General features: G+C 44.8%; 1 protein-coding gene across 4 annotated transcripts in view; it reads left to right on the top strand.

The window, feature by feature from the left end:
* The window catches only part of LOC115474492 (nucleoside diphosphate kinase A-like), an 84,836-nt gene that overhangs the window by 43,099 nt on the left and 23,580 nt on the right, over positions 1–18,157 (top strand). For all 4 annotated transcript variants that reach the window (XM_030209979.1, XM_030209980.1, XM_030209981.1 and 1 more), the window contains exons 3-4: positions 8,579–8,680; positions 8,864–8,976. In XM_030209979.1, the coding sequence (XP_030065839.1) occupies positions 8,579–8,680; positions 8,864–8,976 (215 nt within the window). The remainder of the gene's footprint in view (positions 1–8,578; positions 8,681–8,863; positions 8,977–18,157) is intronic.

Here is an 18,157-nt window from a genome sequence, read left to right as displayed (position 1 = left end):
TAGCTAAAGTCACCAAGGCTTGGTCAGAGAGGACATTTATTCCTACAGTGCTGGCGCCTGATGGCTCTCGTAAATCTTGCCCTAAAGACATACTGACCATATTCCAAGATTACTTTTCTCGAATGTACCAGCCAGAGGCACAGCAGGGTGGACCGCAATTAGATGATTACTTGAGAGATGCAGGCCTCCCAGTGTTGTCCCCCGCAATTAAAGACCAACTGAACGCTCCCCTCCAGGCCCGACAGATTCAACAAACGATCAAGGCTTTATCTTTGGGCAAAACTCCGGGCCTGGACGGGTTCTCTACGGAATATTACAAACTGCTGTCGACTCAACTGAGTGTTCCCCTGACTCTCCACCTTGATGCAGCTGTGGGAGTGGGGAGGCTACCCAGGGAATCGAATGAAGCTTTAATTGTTTTAATCCCTAAACCGGGTAAACCAGCAGATCTGCCAGGGTCTTATCGGCCAATTTCCCTTCTCAATGTCGACGTTAAAATTTTAGCTAAAGTCCTTGCTGATAGACTGGCCACCCATCTCCCTACATTAGTGGGGGACCACCAAGTGGGATTCTTGCGGGGGAGACACCCAGGCCTGAATGTACGTAGGGCCCTGCTGGCTGTGGCGCGAGCTGAGGCCACAGGTCATCCACTGTTGCTGGCGGGCCTGGACGCCACTAAGGCATTTGATCAAGTGAATTGGGACTACCTCTTTCAAATACTTAGATATATAGGGTTGTCTGGGTGGTATTTGCATGCAATAGATACATTATATACTGACCCTGGGGCCCGAGTCCTGGTGAATGGAATGTGCACTTCGCGTTTTTTGGTAAGACGGGGCACCAGACAGGGTTGTCCCCTGTCCCCACTTTTATTTTTGATCTATCTGAAACCCCTGTTGCGCAACATTATAAATGACCCAGACGTAAAGGGAGTTCAACTGCCACAGCTTCATATCAAAGTATTAGCCTACGCGGACGATATCCTCCTAGTGTTGACGCACCCCCAAACATCGCTATCAATAGCCTTAGATCACATAGCAGAGTTTGGATACTATTCGGGTTTCCGGCTCAATCCACAGAAGTCTGAGGCGTTGCCAATACCTCTCTCAGTGCGGGAACGCTGGGAGGGACGGTTTCCGTTGAGGTGGACCACCGATTATCTTGTCTACTTGGGGATTAGAATCCCAACATCGCTAACACAACTTCACTTAACCAATTTAGCCCCCCTGTGGAAGGAGACACAACATACCTTAGAAATGTGGCAGCGTCTCCCCCTGTCTTTGTGGGGGCGCGTCGCTCTGTACAATATGGTTCTGGTCCCTAAATGGTTATATGTGATCCAGGTACTGTCTCTATTTTTCTTACATAAAGATGAGCGGAAATTACATAGACTACTAGCCAGATACCTCTGGATGGGAAAAAGGCCCAGGGTCACACTTAGGCAGACATACCTTCCAATACATAAGGGAGGGCTGGGTGTACACAGCATACAACGCATGTCAGTGGCGGGCTGTATGAGACACATTACAGACTGGTTTCGGGGCACATCCTACTTTTCCTTTCCAGCTACTGAAACTAAAATGGTGAGCAAGTTTCATTTTAGCTACTGGCTGCATGCGCCCGCAGGCAAAGCACCTACTGCTAAAGGATGCGCTCCTATCTTTGCGCCACTGAGACGAACATGGCGATGGCTGTGTAAAACTGGAGGGTTTGAGTGCCACTCTTCCCCCTTCTTGCCGATTGGAGGTAATGCGGACTTTACAGCTGGCACAGATACTGCGACCTTCCAGGCGTGGAGAGAGGGGGGGACAATATTCCTGTTCCAGGTGCTAACAAAAGAGGGTAAATGTAAGTCATTTAAAGACCTATGTGACAACACTGGACTCCCAGCACAGGCCACCTTCTCTTATTTACAATTGAGTCATTACATTGCCTCCCTCCCTCGAGTCTCGTTGACCTCGCAGAGACGGAGGCAACTTACAGATTTACTTGACTTGGAGGCGCAGCTTTTGGTTCCCCTTAAATACTACCACTTTAAACTTAAAGAGCTTTGCCCTGAGATGACCTATGATCAGATCGCTGGGGCTTGGACTGGAGACTTGGGCTGTCTCATCACTGGTTCGATGGTGCAGGCTAATCTGGTAATTGGATATAGGACCTTTAAGGATGTGACATTACATGAATCCCAATATAAATTCACTATGAGACTGTATATCTCACCACATAGAGCGTTCAGGGCGGCTCTGCGACCCTTGGACGATTGCCCCAAGTGTGCGAGACCTGGGGCGCACCTGGGACACATGTTCTGGCTGTGCCCCCTGGTCCGTGCCTTCTGGACGCAACTTTGTACCTTTGTCTCGGCTGTATGGGGGTTGACATGGTGCCCCTCGCCTACTCTCTTGTTTGATAAATATAAAGTGAGGGGAAGCCGGAGAAGGGGCATGCTACCTTTCCTCCGCAGAGCGACTGCTATGGGGAAGAAAACAATTTTATTGAATTGGATCTCATTAGAGCCACCTTCTGTGTCAAGATGGCGATCCCTCATGATCTCCTTGGGTGCCATGGAACGTAGGGAGGTGGACGACTTAGCCTCCCTGGGGGGAGATCGACTATTACAATGTTGGGCACCGTTTTGGGATACACTGACTCCCACGGCTCGCAGTAGAATTTTGAACGGGTAAGCTCGCGGGGAGGGAGGGTGGGTAGGGGGTCAAGGGATAGGAGGGAGGGGGGTTGGAAGGGAACAATGTGGGAAGGTATAAAATTACGGATGGCCAGTTTGAGTATGTTGAATGTTCGTTAAATTGTTTGAAATACACTTGTAATGTAACTGCATTTTTTCTCACTTCAATAACACTTGTATACTTGTGGTCACCAATAAAAAAATGATATATATTAAAAAAGAATTAATCATAGATGTAACGTCTAAAGCAACAAAGATAATAAAAGATAATGGAAAAACATTAAGGGCCCATAAATTTTGCTGAACAAATAAGAAATAAACTAAGTAACGTCTGGATGATACGCCTTCTTGAACAGGGTGGTCTTCAATAATTTTCTGAAGATTAAGTGATTCTGAGTTGATTTTAAGAGTTTAGGCAGTGCATTCCATAGCTGTGTTCCTATGAAGGAGAAGCTTGATGCGTAGGTAGATTTGTATTTGAGGCCATTGCAATCTGGATAATGTAACATCAAATAGGATCAGGAAAGACTGGAACTATTTCTGGGTAGTAGATCTATTAGGATTAGCATGTATCCTGGAACATCACCATAAATGATCCTTTGAATCAAGGTGCAAATTTTAAAGGCAATACATTCCTTGATTGGAAGCCAATGTAATTTTTCTCGAAGGGGCTTGGCAGATTCGAATTTAGATTTTCCAAAGATCAGTCTCGCTCGCTGCTGTATTCTGTGCGGTCTGAAGTTTCTTGATTAGTTGATCTTTGCAGCCTGCATAGATGCCGTTGCAGTAATCTAAATGGCTTAGTACCATTGATTGTATTAGGTTGCAGAAAACATCTCGAGGAAAGAAAGGTTTTATACGCTTAAGTTTCCACATTGAATAAAACATTTTCTTTGTGGTGCAATTTGCTTGGGTTTCCAGGGTCAGGTGCCGATCAATTGTGACACCAAGTAGTTTTAGACTATGTTAATATGTGTCCCAGCTTGAGACCCATCCACTGGAATAGTGGTGGGCCAAGTTACATAGCTTAAACTGCTGAAAAGCACTGACTAGGCCTGAAAATCAGATGATGGCCTTATAGCTGAGAGCCTGCAAGAGCAGGACTGCTTGGTGAGTCTTATTGAAACCTGGTACAACTTTCAAATTCAGTGTAAGAGTTAAGATGAAGGAATAAATGGCAGAAATGGTAAAAAGTTTGGTTCATAAGATGGAGTCTGTCCTTATAAGATGGCTCCCAGAGTCACAAGATACAAAGAAACTGATCTCTCTATATTAGGAAAGATGTTTACAAGTCCGGAAATTGGCGTTATGAAGTAATCTCAGAAAGGAGGGGCAGGTGGGCACCTGACCTGCGGTTAAGTATGATTCATAGATGAAAAAAAAAAATTAGAAAAAAAGTCTTTCTCCATTGAGTTGTATGGACTGCAAATACTATATAAGGGGTGTGAATCTGAGTTAAAATCGGATTCTTTCCCCAACGCTCCCATGAGGCGAAGCTACGGTCCGTTGAACCCAGAATTTGACTGATGTGTGCAACAGCTGGCAGATTCATTTGGTGAGAATAAAAGACTATTTTTATCTCTAAACTTCTCTAGTCTCAGTTTCAATCTGTTCCTTCTCTTCAAACTGTTACACATAAATAATATACACATAAGTAAATTATCTTTCACTCATGTAGACTTTATGTGGGAACATAAATGGCCAAAGATTCACTTAGATCCTAGAAGACAGAAAGTTGTGGTCATGGGAATTAGATTTGAACTGCGCCTTCTGTCATCCCCCCTACATCTCCGTGTCCGAAGGCACTCCTTTGGACCCCTTTTCACCTCACCGTGGAAAGGGGTTCCGCGGAGGTCTAGAGAGGGGTGGATAAACAGACTCCTCAAAAAAACAACTATCAGAAATAGGGAGGAAATAGTTGGGGATGTTTAAAGTTGTAGGTTTAAATTTATTGTGCTGAGAGGATAAGATGAGGCAATGCGTCTTTCTCAGTGTTCAGTTTTAGTTGAAATGAGTTAGCCCACTCGTCCATAGTACTCAAGCCTATCCTAATTAAATTGGTAATTTTAGTCAAGTCCTGTCTAAAAGGTATATAGATTGTCACATCATCAGCATAAATAAATGGATTTAAACCTAGGTTGGATAGAGAATTAGCCAATGGAATCATCATAATATTAAAGAGTGTTGGTGATAGAGGTGAACCTTGAGGGACTCCACATACTGCTTTCCATGAGGATGATATAATTGAATTCAATTTCACCCTATATGATCTATTTATTTTTATTTTTGTTACATTTGTACCCCGTGCTTTCCCACTCATGGCAGGCTCAATGCGGCAGGCAATGGAGGGTTAAGTACTTGCCCAGAGTCACAAGGAGCTGCCTGTGCCGGGAATCAAACTCAGTTCCTCAGGACCAAAGTCCACCACCCATCTACATGACAGAAAGCCCTTAATCCATCTAAGTACGTTTCGTCCAATCCCAAAATAGTCAAGAAGATGTATTAAGATGTCGTGGTTGACCATGTCAAATGCGCTGGACATGTCAAATTGGAGGAGAAGTATACTTTTGCCTCCAGCAATTAATTGCTTGAATTTGGCCATAAGGGTAACCAATACAGTTTCAGTACTATAGCAGGAGTGAAAGCCGGATTGTGAGTCATGTAAGATGGAGAATTTGTCCAAGTATTCCGTGAGTTGTTTGGTCGCCATGCTTTCCATTAATTTAATTAACAATAGGATAGAGGCAACTGGACGGTAGTTTGTAATGTCATTGGTCTTTGTTTTGGTATCCTTAGGTATAGGAGTGAGAAGGATGTTCCCATAATCCTTATGGAAAAAGCCTTGTTGAAGCATAAAGTTTAGGTGTGATGTGAGGTCTGAAATGTACCAGGTTGGAGTGAATTTGAGTAAGTAATTGGGGCACATGTCCAGTTTGCAATAGGAAGTGGAAAATTTGAAAATCGCTTGAGTAACTGATTCAGTGGTAAGAGGAGCAAAGTGCGTCCAACTACGATCCGCTGGGTAGTTTCCAGAGGTAGACTCAAGTATGTTGAAGAAATGTTCAGTGTCCAGGTTCTTAAGAGGTAGAGAATTACGTAATTTTAAGATTTTTTCATTGAAGTACTTGGCCAGAGATTCAGCAGATGGGATGTTGGTGCTTGAAGAAGTAGAGTTAGTGTCAAAAAGCTGATTAACAACATGGTATAATTTCTTTAGATCTGTATAGTCATGGCCTATTTTAGATTTGTAATAGGACTTTCTTGCCTGTCTGATTGCATATTTATATTTTCTAAGAGCTAGTTTCCATTCATTGAGTGTATGTTCATGCTTTCTTTTTTTCCATATGCGGTCCTTTTTCCTAGTTTGTGTCTTTAGATTTTTTAGTTCTTCATTAAACCAAGGTGTTTGATTAATTATTTTTGAAGATCTGGTTTTAATAGGCGCTAATGCATCTAGTATGCTGCTGCATCTTATGTCCCATTCTGAAAGAAAGTGTATAGAATCTGTCTTTGAAGACCAATCATTTTCATACATTCTAAGCCAGAACTATGTTGGATCTATATGACCTCTTGTACTAATAGTTGTTTGTTGTTGAATTTGATAAGATTTCTTTCTCTGCCAAAGTATGGATAGGTTAAGTTTAAATTGATCGGTCCAGGGGATTTCAGACCAATACGTGTCTATTATTTTGAAATTTTGGTCTGAGACAATTTTATGTGAACAGAGATCCAATGTATGACCTTTGATGTGGGTAGGTTTGCAGTTTGGCCATGCAAAATTCCAGGAGTGGAGGAAGTCCTTACATTCTTGTGTCCATAAAGATTTCGGGTCTTCAAGATGAAGGTTGATGTCATCTAGAATGAGTATGTTAGAATTGGAAATACAAGTGTTTGAAATAAAGTCAGAGAAGGTAGAATAGCTTTCGTTCCAATTTCCAGGCGGCCTATAGAACAGGATGCAGGTCAGATGGTCATGAAGGGCTTTGTGCTGAATCCTTATCGAGGCTATTTCAAGTTGGGAAGTAATAGCTTCATCAATGGTTTCGATCGTAAAATGGGAGCAGTAAATTAATGCAATGTCACCACCTTTTTTGTCCTTTCTAGTCCAGTGAGTAATTTTGTAATCAGAAGGACAAAGATCTAGTATTATTGGATCATTTTGGTTGCGGATCCATGTCTCAGTGATAAGTAAATCAAGATTTTCTGAGGTGATCCAGTCCGAGATTGTAATTGCTTTATTGACAGCGGATCTAGCATTAATATAGCTCACTTGGATATTATGGTAGGAGGCTTCTAAGTTAGGAAGAGAGAATTTTAATGAGCGACCTTTCATTGATTTGGTTAGGCTTGTTAGTGCCACCCTTTTGGATCTGCATATGTTGACCATGTTTGAGGATTCTTCCTTTGTTTTGGTGGTTGTTTGTATGATGTACAATAAGTTGTTTAGGGAGTCTTTGGAGATTGTGAGTGATGGTAATAATGTTGTTGCCATTAAGAAGCGTAGATGATGATTGGTTGATCAAAATGAAGGAATAAGTAGTTAAGAGAAACTTGACTATTTCATTTTGGAATCAAGATTAGATCCGGCTAATTACTGTGCAGTGAGAACAGGAAGGTCAAGGTGTTAGTAGTTAACATCCACCAGAGTACTGGTGTGAAAATCACTGGACAGCTGCTTCAGGTCCAATCGAGAAACAATAAAGATCAGCAGAATGCAGGACTGAAGAAGAGTAGGTCTCAATCGATGAAAGTTGGGTCTTACACACCGAAAAGTAGTGAAATAGTAGTGAGAAGAAGTAATGAGTTCAGCCAGTCCACTATAAGCAAGACCACTGTAAGATAACTGTCTACACTGACCCGCACAGCCGTAGTTAGCAATTCATCGAGGCACAGCAAGCAACCCACGAATACTGCCTCCACGCTGTCGTTCAGCGGTCTGCACTCTTGTGTACTGTGCGTCGGGCAAACTGCCCCGGACTGACCCTTCATGCTGTCTCCACCGCTCTGGGCCCTTCAGCTGCCTCCCAGATGGCCCACCCAGGAGGATGTTGGCATCGGGCAAACGGCCCCGGACTCACCCTTCACACTGTCTCCGCCGCTCTGGGCCCTTCAGCTGCTTCCCGGATGGCCCACCCAGGAGGATGTTGACGGGATAATTCGCGCCACAATCGTCGGTGCGAGCGGTCTGGAGAGAACGGCTGATCCTGAGCCAACAACTGAGTCACGTCTTGCCAAGACTGGGAGCAATTAACCTCCGCCCAGTACCGGTTCCAGCTACAGCACCTGGAGTCTCTCGGGCGGGGATCGTCCGCTACCCGTTCACAATCGATCCAGGTCTCAGACTCGGCTCTGGTCTCCGTTGGGCACCGTGGCAAATCAGCAGTGGCCCTGTTGACAGGACGCTCAGCAACACAGGAGAATAGCACAGCTGGCAAGCGGTCGATGTTACTAGAGGTGAGTGATTCGAACTGGGGTTATTCCCTCAGACGCCTAGGTGGGGGTGGATGCGGCCGTCTGTCTGAAGCTTCCCGGTCCAGTAGACCAGTAGTTCGATTGATACTTGGGCTCCTTGTTTCTTCTTGCATCAAATACCGGCAAGACCGGGCTGGTCAGGCTGGTTCGTAGCCGATCTACGGTCTGATCCGCCAAGGGTCCTTGGAGCCTGCTGCTCTTATGACTGTTAAAGCAGCAGCCATCTTGCCATGTCCTGTGGCTCTGGGTTGATATCTTGGCTCTGTTCTTTCTCTTCTTTTAACATTAGTGCTGTTCTTGGGTGTGGCTCTCCCCTCAGGATCTTACATCTTGTTTATATTCAGATTGAAGAAACTGTATTGATATTTAGGCAATGCATACAAATTGTCACACGACACAAATTGGTTTCTTTCTTTGTTCCAGGCATCTGAGTCCCTCTTGAAGCAACACTACATTGACCTGAAGGACCGGCCTTTTTACTCTGGATTGGTGAAATACATGAGCTCGGGACCTGTCGTGGCCATGGTGCGTGCGTCATGAGGAATTCCTTGCACCCGTTCCTGATGAGCTGGGTGATAACATCCTAAGATTCTGTATATTTTCCCTTCTGAAAGATTCTATGGCATAGCCTTGGCATTCTGTGTCTCCTGAGGATCATTTGATATGTCCTGAATTGTAATGTCTCTACTCCTTTTTCTGTGTCTACAGGTTTGGGAAGGACTGAATGTGGTAAAGACAGGCAGGGTGATGCTGGGTGAAACCAATCCCGCTGACTCCTGTCCTGGCACCATTCGGGGAGATTTCTGCATCCAAGTGGGCAGGTATGAGCCTCCAGCCTTAGTCCTTTATTGTCCCCTCTCTCTGACAGTGTGCTTCACATTGATGGGGAGGTCAGAGTCTTACCCCATTGCCCCATCAGGAGCACATGGGGGCAGTGGGGAAAGACTCTGACTTCCCCATTTTTCAATGTTTCCAGTCTGTCTTTATACAGGCTTGTTCTGAAGGAGGAAGCATATTTCAGACTCATTAGTGAGTACGCATTTCAGAATCAGGGGGAAGTCCAGCATTTCTCTCATGCTTCTTTGGGTTTCCAGGACTAGTATCTGGTGGCATGAGCCTTCAACTGCTGCCTCCTGTGGATTTTCCCCAGTGGATGGGCACAGGAGCAATGCAGCTGGCGGGGATCCTTAAGCCCCACCACTGAAGACTCCCAGCATCTCTTGCTCCAGGAGATTGGGGGGGGGGGGGTCACAACTCCACTCCACCCCCCTTGCTACCTTTAAATCCTTTAGTTCTTCACCAGCAGCAACACATTACCCCTGCACATGGTGGCCTGAGCCTTCTCTCTGATGCAACTTCCTGTTTGCGGGACCAGGTGGTTATGTCGGAGGGAAGACTCAGAGCCAGCATGAGTGGGGGAATGAGTGGCTACTGACAAAGACCTAAAGGATTTAGAGGTACCAGGGGAGTACAATTAAATGACCCCTTAATTGCCTGGGGGTGGGAGAGAGATATATGCCAGGTGGGGTTGTCATGCCCTCTCACTTTGGGCTCAAGCCCACCCAAAATTGGGTGTCTGGCTACGCCCCTGATTTTCCTCCTATTTTGTATCCCAAGCCTAACTTGGTTTTTTTTTTAAGTTTGGTCATTACAGCAGCTGTCCTTGGTGGGCATCATGTAGCAAGGCACCTTCTGAAATGTCATAATCATAAGCCAGTTACTTGGACTTGGAGATACCCTTGTACAGTGCTTATGACTTTCCCCCCCATCACCCCACATGAGATTGTGAGTACTACCTTCATATCATCCCCAGTGAACCCTGAAAGGTGCAAAACCTGAGATATAAATCACACCTAAGTCCTATGGCATGGTAGCACACAGCCTCTGCAGCACCAGGCTAGCTAGTCCATCTTTTAGCCATTTGTAGTACAGTAGGTATATTACCACACCACAAGGATAGGAACAGATTTCTGAAGGAAAAATAGCAAATTAATTGAAGCCAGTGGTTTACTAAATCCTATGCAACATGAGGACAATCTAGCCAAACTAGCTTGAAGCAAGCCTTTGAGGTGAATGAGTATAGAGTGGAGTGAGGAGAAATAGACATGACCTTTCTTGCTGTTCCATATAGGTCTGGTCAACAAGGTAGCCAGTCTGAGTATGGACACACACTATAAACTGAGAAAGAAGTGGTTGGACTTGATAGGGTCTATTCTGAGGAAAGGAAAGTAGGGTAACACAAATCTAGATCCAGTCCTTATCATTGTCTTTGTAAGTAACATTAGGGAAGAGCTAGAAGGGAAAGCATGTCTATTTGCAGGTAATATGGCAATGTTTTAATTGAAAACGCACATCAGTGGGGATAGGTAAAAGGAAAGATTACCTTGATTCATTTTGCTTTAATTCTGAAAAAAATACAGAATTGTACTTATGAGAAGCAGAAACCCAAGCACCACATACCATTTAGGTAAGGAAGAATGAGCACTGACCAAATAGGGCAGGGACTTGGGGACCATCATCTCTGACAACTTTAAGGTGACCAGTGAAGAGTTATGCTAGCCCTTGCTCTCAGTAAAATACAGGTCAATGGCTCAGGCTCAGACTAAAGAGCTAGGCCTCTCTTAGAAATCAAAAATCATCTTTGATACAAAATATATTTCACTGCAGCTCAAGCTGAAGTGAGTTCCCAGAGAGCTGGCAAGGGAGGGGGGGTTTTGCTCTTGGAAACATTCCTGGGACTGGCACCTGTGAGAAGTTACGAGCAAAGCTGTTAGGGCTAATGTACGTCATTGGAGGGTCGGATGCAAAGGGGGTAAGCACACCAAGGGGAGGGGGTGGAGCGGAAGAGGGCAACATGACCTGTGAAATCATCTCACAGATGGGCTCTCAAGAGATTTTGTTTATACTTAGGGCTTGAGAACATGTGAAGTCATTCTAATTAAACTGATAAGGGCTAGGAGCCCTGTTGAGACAGCTGGGTCCATTGGAACCAATGAAGCCAAAATGGTATATAAGGACCAGTCTGGAGGGTATTAGGGCAGACAAGAGAAGGAAGGCTACCAGAGAAGGTGGGTGATAGACGAGTCCTGAACTGCTGTTCAATCCATATGAATACCTGCTTGCCTGTACCATCATTGGGTAAGATGATAATGCTAATAAACTATCTTACTATATCTACTGCATATTGGGCTCCTTTCTAATTGGGGAGGTTACCACTGCTTGGACGGTGTAGAACTGTCATGAGCAGATACAGGATTGGGGTGATTAGGTATCTAGAGAGGATATGCAGTTCCCTTCAGGATAGTGGAAAGCCCAGGGCTCCGCTGCTGGCCAAACGGGTGAGGCAGATCTAATTAATTTACACCAGTCCATGTGACAAAGCGCTTTAGCAAAAGCGCGAGCAGAAGAAAAAATGGCTAAAGATGTAAAGAGAGGTGACAAGGCCTTTTTCAGATATATTGGAGGAAGGAGAAGAGATAGAAATGGAATTGCGAGACTGAAAGATAATGAGAATGGCTATGTGGAGAGTGATGAAGATAAAGCGAACGTGCTAAACAATTATTTCTCTTCAGTGGTCACAGAGGAAAATCCTGGAGAAGGACCGTGGTTGGCTGCCGAGGGAACGTCTGGGAATGGAGTGGATACTGCGCCGTTTACGGAAGAAAGTTTATAAACAGCTGGAGAATCTGAAGGTGGATAAAGCTATGGGGCCGGATGAGATACATCCCAGGATACTGAAGGAGCTCAGAGAGGTCCTGGCGGGACCTCTTAAAGATTTATTTAATAGACCTTTAGAGACTGGAGAGGTTCCGCGAGATTGGAGACGAGCGGATGTGGTCCCTCTTCACAAAAGTGGAGACAGGGAAGAAGTGGGAAACTACAGACCGGTAAGTCTCACGTCGGTGGTAGGAAAAATAATGGAGTCGCTGCTGAAAGAAAGGATAGTTAACTTTCTAGAAGTCGATGGGTTACAGGACCCAAGGCAACATGGCTTTGCCAAAGGAAAATCCTGCCAAACTAATCTTATTGACTTTTTTCACTGGGTGACCAAAGAACTGGATGAGGGACGTGCGCTAGATGTAATCTATTTGGATTTCAGCAAAGCCTTTGATATGGTCCCCCACAGAAGACTCGTGAATAAGCTGAAAGGGTTGAACTTAGGACCGAAAGTGGTGAACTGGATAAGAAACTGGTTGACCGACAGGTGGCAGAGGGTGGTGGTAAATGGAATCTGCTCGGAGGAAAGGAAGGTGAGCAGTGGAGTTCCTCAGGGATCGGTGCTGGGGCCTATTCTGTTTAATGTATTTGTGGGAGATATTGCTGAAGGGTTGGAAGGAAAGGTGTGCCTTTTTGTGGATGACATGAAAATAGCCAATAGAGTGGATACCCTGGAGCATTGGAGCCGACTCTGTGGGTGCTGTGGGTGCTTGAGCACCCCCAATATTGAGAAAATTCTTTGTATGTGTCCAGGGAGGGGTTATTTTTATTGGGCTTAGCACCCCCAATAATTTTGAAAAGTTGGCTCCTATGCCCTGGAGGGAGTAGAAACTATGAGAAGGGATCTCCGAACGTTAGAAGAATGGTCAAGGGTCTGGCAGTTAAAATTTAATGAAACTCCAACCACAGCTTCACACCCACTGTGTAACTCGAAAACTGCTTATTACTGCTGTCACTCCCAAGCCTCACACTATGCATTAAATGGTGGAGACATAAAGCCTCTGCAACACCACCCAGCCAACCCAATACTTCGGACTGTTAGGCGTGAGTCTGGCGTACCATCATCTGGCTTAAAAAAACCTCCACTCAGTGTGTCTAAAATGGATGTAGAATACCTCTCTCACCTTTATTGCTAGGGTGACAAGCGTGTATATGTCTAAACAGATCACAGAATATAATTTAAATCAGTTCTTTTCAGTTGAATTCATGCAATCTCTATCAATTCAATGGTTACTTATCTCAGCCAAGGTGATCCAGCCATAAACAACTTAGCTCATAGTCCAATCGCTTCAATGTTCTGCTGTCCTCAATATCACCAGCTGATCGACCCAACAGGGAGTCCCCGTTTCGCTTCTGCTGCATCAGGGTTTTTTTTTTGTATTACATCTGAGAAATTAATCCTGTGTCTCATGTGCTGCATCAAAAATCCAAGCAGGTAACTGTCAGAGAGACGCCAACGCCATTTTAAGGAGGATTACGCTCCTGCCATTTTCATTCAAGCCAGCCAATCAACCTTCGCTAGCTCTGTCTTCACGCAATCAGTGGAACCAGTATCATTCGAAGAAAAAATGTGTCTCATACCAGAAATCTTTAGAAGAACACAGACCACTTGACCCGAACATTCAAACCGTCTGATTCGGTCGAGTTGAAGAAAAATATCCACTTCTGTTCTAATTGCCGCAACGCACTACTCATATCTCCTCTCCTTTGGAATGGTCTTATTTGCTCCAATACTGTGCATACTAGATTGTCAAACTGATGGTGTTGGGTTTTACAATGAGTCACTAGTGGAGCCTCCCGCTTCAAAAGTTTGAGACACGAGCGGTACTCCATCAATCCAGTTTTTAAACTTCTCATGGTCTGTCCGATATACAGTAAATCACAGGGGCATTTAATTAAGTACACCACCCCTGATGATTCGCAGGTTGTAATAGATCTCAAAACACATTTCTTTCCAGTTGTGGGATGAATAAAGACATTCCCTTCCTTCATAATATGGCATACTGAGCAATGACCACATTTCTTGTGACAACCCACCTCCATATGCATTTTCCTTGGGGACCACACATCATTGGGACTCAACAAATCACATAGATTGCAGCCTCTCTGGTAAGAGAACAGAATGTTATATCTCACAAATACAGGATGTGTCCTCAAAAGATCAAAATGTCTCTTCACAGCTTTACTAAACCTAGTGGTATTTGCATTGTACTTCATTACAAAAGGTAATATATCCTCGCTTTGTTTAACTGTTTTATATTGCAAAAGCGATTCCCTTGGATTATGCCAAGCCCTTTTCACTGCTTTTCTTACAAGATGATAAGGATATCCTCGTTGGGTCAGTTTATAGCTCAATTTACTGGTGCACATTTTAAATTCCTGATCTGAAGAACAGATCCTCCTACATTGTAAGTATTGAGCAAATGGAATATTCTTCTTCATGTGTGGAGGATGCATGCTTGAAAAGTGTAGTAGAGAATTCCTATCCATCGGATTTGAAAACACCGTGGTTTGAAACTCATCTGCATCACTTTCTAGCCATACGTCCAAAAATGATATACACTGTGTGTTGCTAACTGCTTCAAACTTAATCTGTGCATAACATTGATTTAGAAAAGCCACAAACTGTTGCAACATCTCATTCGTGCCTGTCCATATGCAAAAAAACATCATCTATGTAACGCTTCCAGCACCGAATGTGGCCAGAAGGATGCTAGGCTGCGTAGAGAGGGGCATAACCAGCAGAAGAAAGGAGGTGTGAGGCCCCACTTGGAGTATTGTGTTCAGTTTTGGAGGCCGTATCTTGCTAAAGATGTAAAAAGATTGGAAGCAGTGCAAAGAAAAGCTACAAAAATGGTATGGTATTTGCGCTGCAAACAGTACGAGGAGAGACTTGCTGACCTGAACATGTATACCTTGGAGGAAAGGAGAAACGGATGATATGATACAGACGTTCAAATATTTGAAAGGTATTAATCTGCAAATGAACCTTTTCTGGAGACCGAAAGGTGGTAGAACTAGAGGACATGAATTGAGGTTGAAGGGGGGCAGACTCAGGAGTAATGTCAGGAAGTATTTTTTCACAGAGAGGGTGGTGGATATGTGGAATGCCCTCCCACGGGAGGTGGTGGAGATGAAAACAGTAATGGAATTCAAACATGCGTGGGATAAACACAAAGGAATCCTGTTTAGAAGGAATGGTTCCGTGGAATCTTAGTGGAGATTGGGTGGTGATGCCAATAACTGGGAAACAAAATGGGAGCTGGGCAGACTTCTACGGTCTACGCCCTGATCGTGACTGGATAGATATGGATGGGCTGGAGTGTAAATTTTAAGGGGCTTTGATGTTAGCTTCAGAACTTAGTACAAGAACAGTACTGGGCAGACTTCTACAGTCTGTGCCCTGAGAAAGGTAAGGATAAATCAAACTCGGGTATACATATAAAGTATCACATACCATGTAAAATGAGTTTATCTTGTTGGGCAGACTGGATGGACCGTACAGGTCTTTATCTGCCGTCATTTACTATGTTACAAAGCAGTGGGAACGCTAATGGTGTGCTCTGGCCTATAAGGAGAAGTGTCACTAGTAGGTGATGGTAGTACTGTCTACAGAACTCTGCAAAGCTTCAGTGTCAGTGTGTGCCCTATTCTAGAGATCAAATTTAGAAAAGAACATGGATATGGTGGAAGAGAATCAAAGGCAGGCTACCTGAATGGTCCATAGCGCATATCCAGTACCTGAGTGCCACAAACAGGTCTGATTTTCAGGATAGCTGAACCAGGGGCGTATCTGAACTGCGGCGGTAGGGGGGGCCAGGGCCAGAGTGAAGGGGCACATTATAGCCCCCCCCCCCCGCCGCCGCCGCCATGCCGATCCCCCTCCCCCCAGCCGCTGCCATTGCCAATCTCCCCCCGCCGTTGCTGTCGCCTACCTTCGCTGGCGGGGGACCCCAACCCCCACCAGCCGAGGTCCGCGTCCTCCTGCCGCTGCCGGCTGCCTGTAAAAGAATTCCGTCAGCTGGCGGGGGACCCCCAACCCCCGCCAGCCAAGCCGAGGTCCTTTCATTTCTTCCACTAAAGCTGGCGCCGAAAGTTTCTTCTGAGTCTGACGTCGCTGCACGTTGTACGTGCAGGACGTCAGACTCAGAAACAGAATGAAGCTCATTCTGTTTCTGAGTCTGACGTCCTGCACGTACAACGTGCAGCGACGTCAGACTCAGAAGAAACTTTCGGCGCCAGCTTTAGTGGAAGAAATGAAAGGACCTCGGCTTGGCTGGCGGGGGTTGGGGGTCCCCCGCCAGCTGACGGAATTCTTTTAACGGCAGCCGACAGCGGCAGGAGGACGCGGACCTCGGCTGGCGGGGGTTGGGGTCCCCCGCCAGCGAAGGTAGGCGACAGCAACAGAGGGGGAGGGTTGGCAGCGGTAGGGGGGTCCAGGGCGAAATCTGCGGGGGCCCAGGCCCCTGAGGCCCCACGCAGATACACCCCTGAGCTGAACTATGTAAATTAATTTGGTTCTTGGCTAAAATGTATGCAGATATTTCTTAGCAATATTTGTTGCTTAAATCCTGAAAGCCAGATGTGCTTGCAGCACCCTTGAGTTTGCCATCCCCAGCTTATACTGTTATCCTGACATGGAAAAACAAAGTGCTAAAGATGTCCTCTCTTAAAGAATGAAGGGAAAAAGAAATATGATAGAAATTCAAATGCCTAGCATACTTTAATTGGGTACCAGGATGGGTCATCAAACAGCAATCTTAGAAGGCTGCAAAATTGTCAGGTGTTCATGCTTATGCATGAGATATTGGCATAAACTGCTTTTAATGTATACAGTACATCTTATGTTCATGCTTATGCATGAGATATTGGCATAAACTGCTTTTAATGTATACAGTACATCTTATGCATATTCCTGAAAATTGGATCAGTTTGCAGGGTGGCTTTTTGACACCCCTTTGTCAGAAGGTAACTTCATATAGGATGAGAAGCTCAGGAACAATGAATGAGTCATTGTATAATCCTGGAAGGAGGGAAACTTGTAAGGAATGTGGAAGAATATTTCTTCACTAAGAAAGTCATAGACAACTGGAGAAGACTTCCAAAGGAGATAGTAGAAACCAAAATAGTGAGATAGTTCAAACATATTTGAAACATATGCAACAGGACTTTAATAGCATGACAAGGCGGAGACAGCACACTGAGCAGAGTTGGTATCAATATAGTAAACAGGAACAGAAGTACAAATTGTGTATGTGTAGGTGTTTTTGCCTTAAAGGAGGGGGAAGTCATTTGTTATTATAGCCAAGGTGAACCAGTCAGTTATGGTTTTGAGATCATTCTGCTAGTTAGCAATATGGCATCCCCCGACATGAGCTGGGGAATTACAGGGATTGGCATGTTAGAGATGTTTGTTCTCCTCCTGGCCCTGCAGCTACAGTCCTGGCCTAAAAATATGCTACCTTCTGGCAAAGCAGTGTCAAGATGCAATCCTGCAGGACCAACTCATTGTAAAATGTATATATAATTCCTTATCATCTATACCAGACCAGTACACAACTTGTGGATTTTTGTCCATCGATCAGCAGATGGAGACAGAACAAAGAGTTGGGCGAGTCACTATAGTTGGGCACTGTGAAACTACAGAAGTTTGGTATTTCTCTATTTCCAGCAGATGGTGACAGTTGACCATGCAGCTTCTGGACTGGTTGGAGAACTGGTACCCAGTAGAGGTTAGGGGTCTGGATCAGGATTTTGAAAAGCTCCTAATTTATATTTTAAATAATAGGTATCTAAAATCTATGGGATAACTCATAGTCTGAGCTTCTTCCCCCCTCCCTACCAGTCTACGTCAGGGATTCTCAACCCAGTCCTCAGGACATACCAAACCAGTCTGGTTTTCAAGATATCTGTAATGAAGATGCATCAGACAAATAGCCTGCAGTGTATGCAGATCTATCTCATGCAAATTCATTGTGGGTATCCTGAAACCTGACTGGCTTGGTGTGTGTCCTGAGTTTAGAACCCCTGGTCTTCGTGCTAGGAAAAAAAAGATTTGTGAACCAGCTTCTTTTAAAACATCTCTCCTCTTCTTCTACAGCAGATCAGGGACTAGTGTTTTTTTCTCTTCTATCCCAAAGGGGCCTCACAAGGACTGAGTAATTGCTACAGAAAGGTTCCATGAGCAACTCCATGGAATTTCAGTCTCCTCTTCCAGCTGTATTCCCAGGCTCAATTTTTATTTGCACCTAGACCACCTGAGAACTTTGGATCCCATTCAGTGGC

This window comes from Microcaecilia unicolor, chromosome 7 (genome assembly GCF_901765095.1).
Source record: "Microcaecilia unicolor chromosome 7, aMicUni1.1, whole genome shotgun sequence".
Classification (NCBI taxonomy): Eukaryota; Metazoa; Chordata; class Amphibia; order Gymnophiona; family Siphonopidae; genus Microcaecilia; species Microcaecilia unicolor.
The sequence above is the reverse complement of the archived record's forward strand: the minus strand, read 5'-3'. Positions and strand labels throughout refer to the sequence as shown.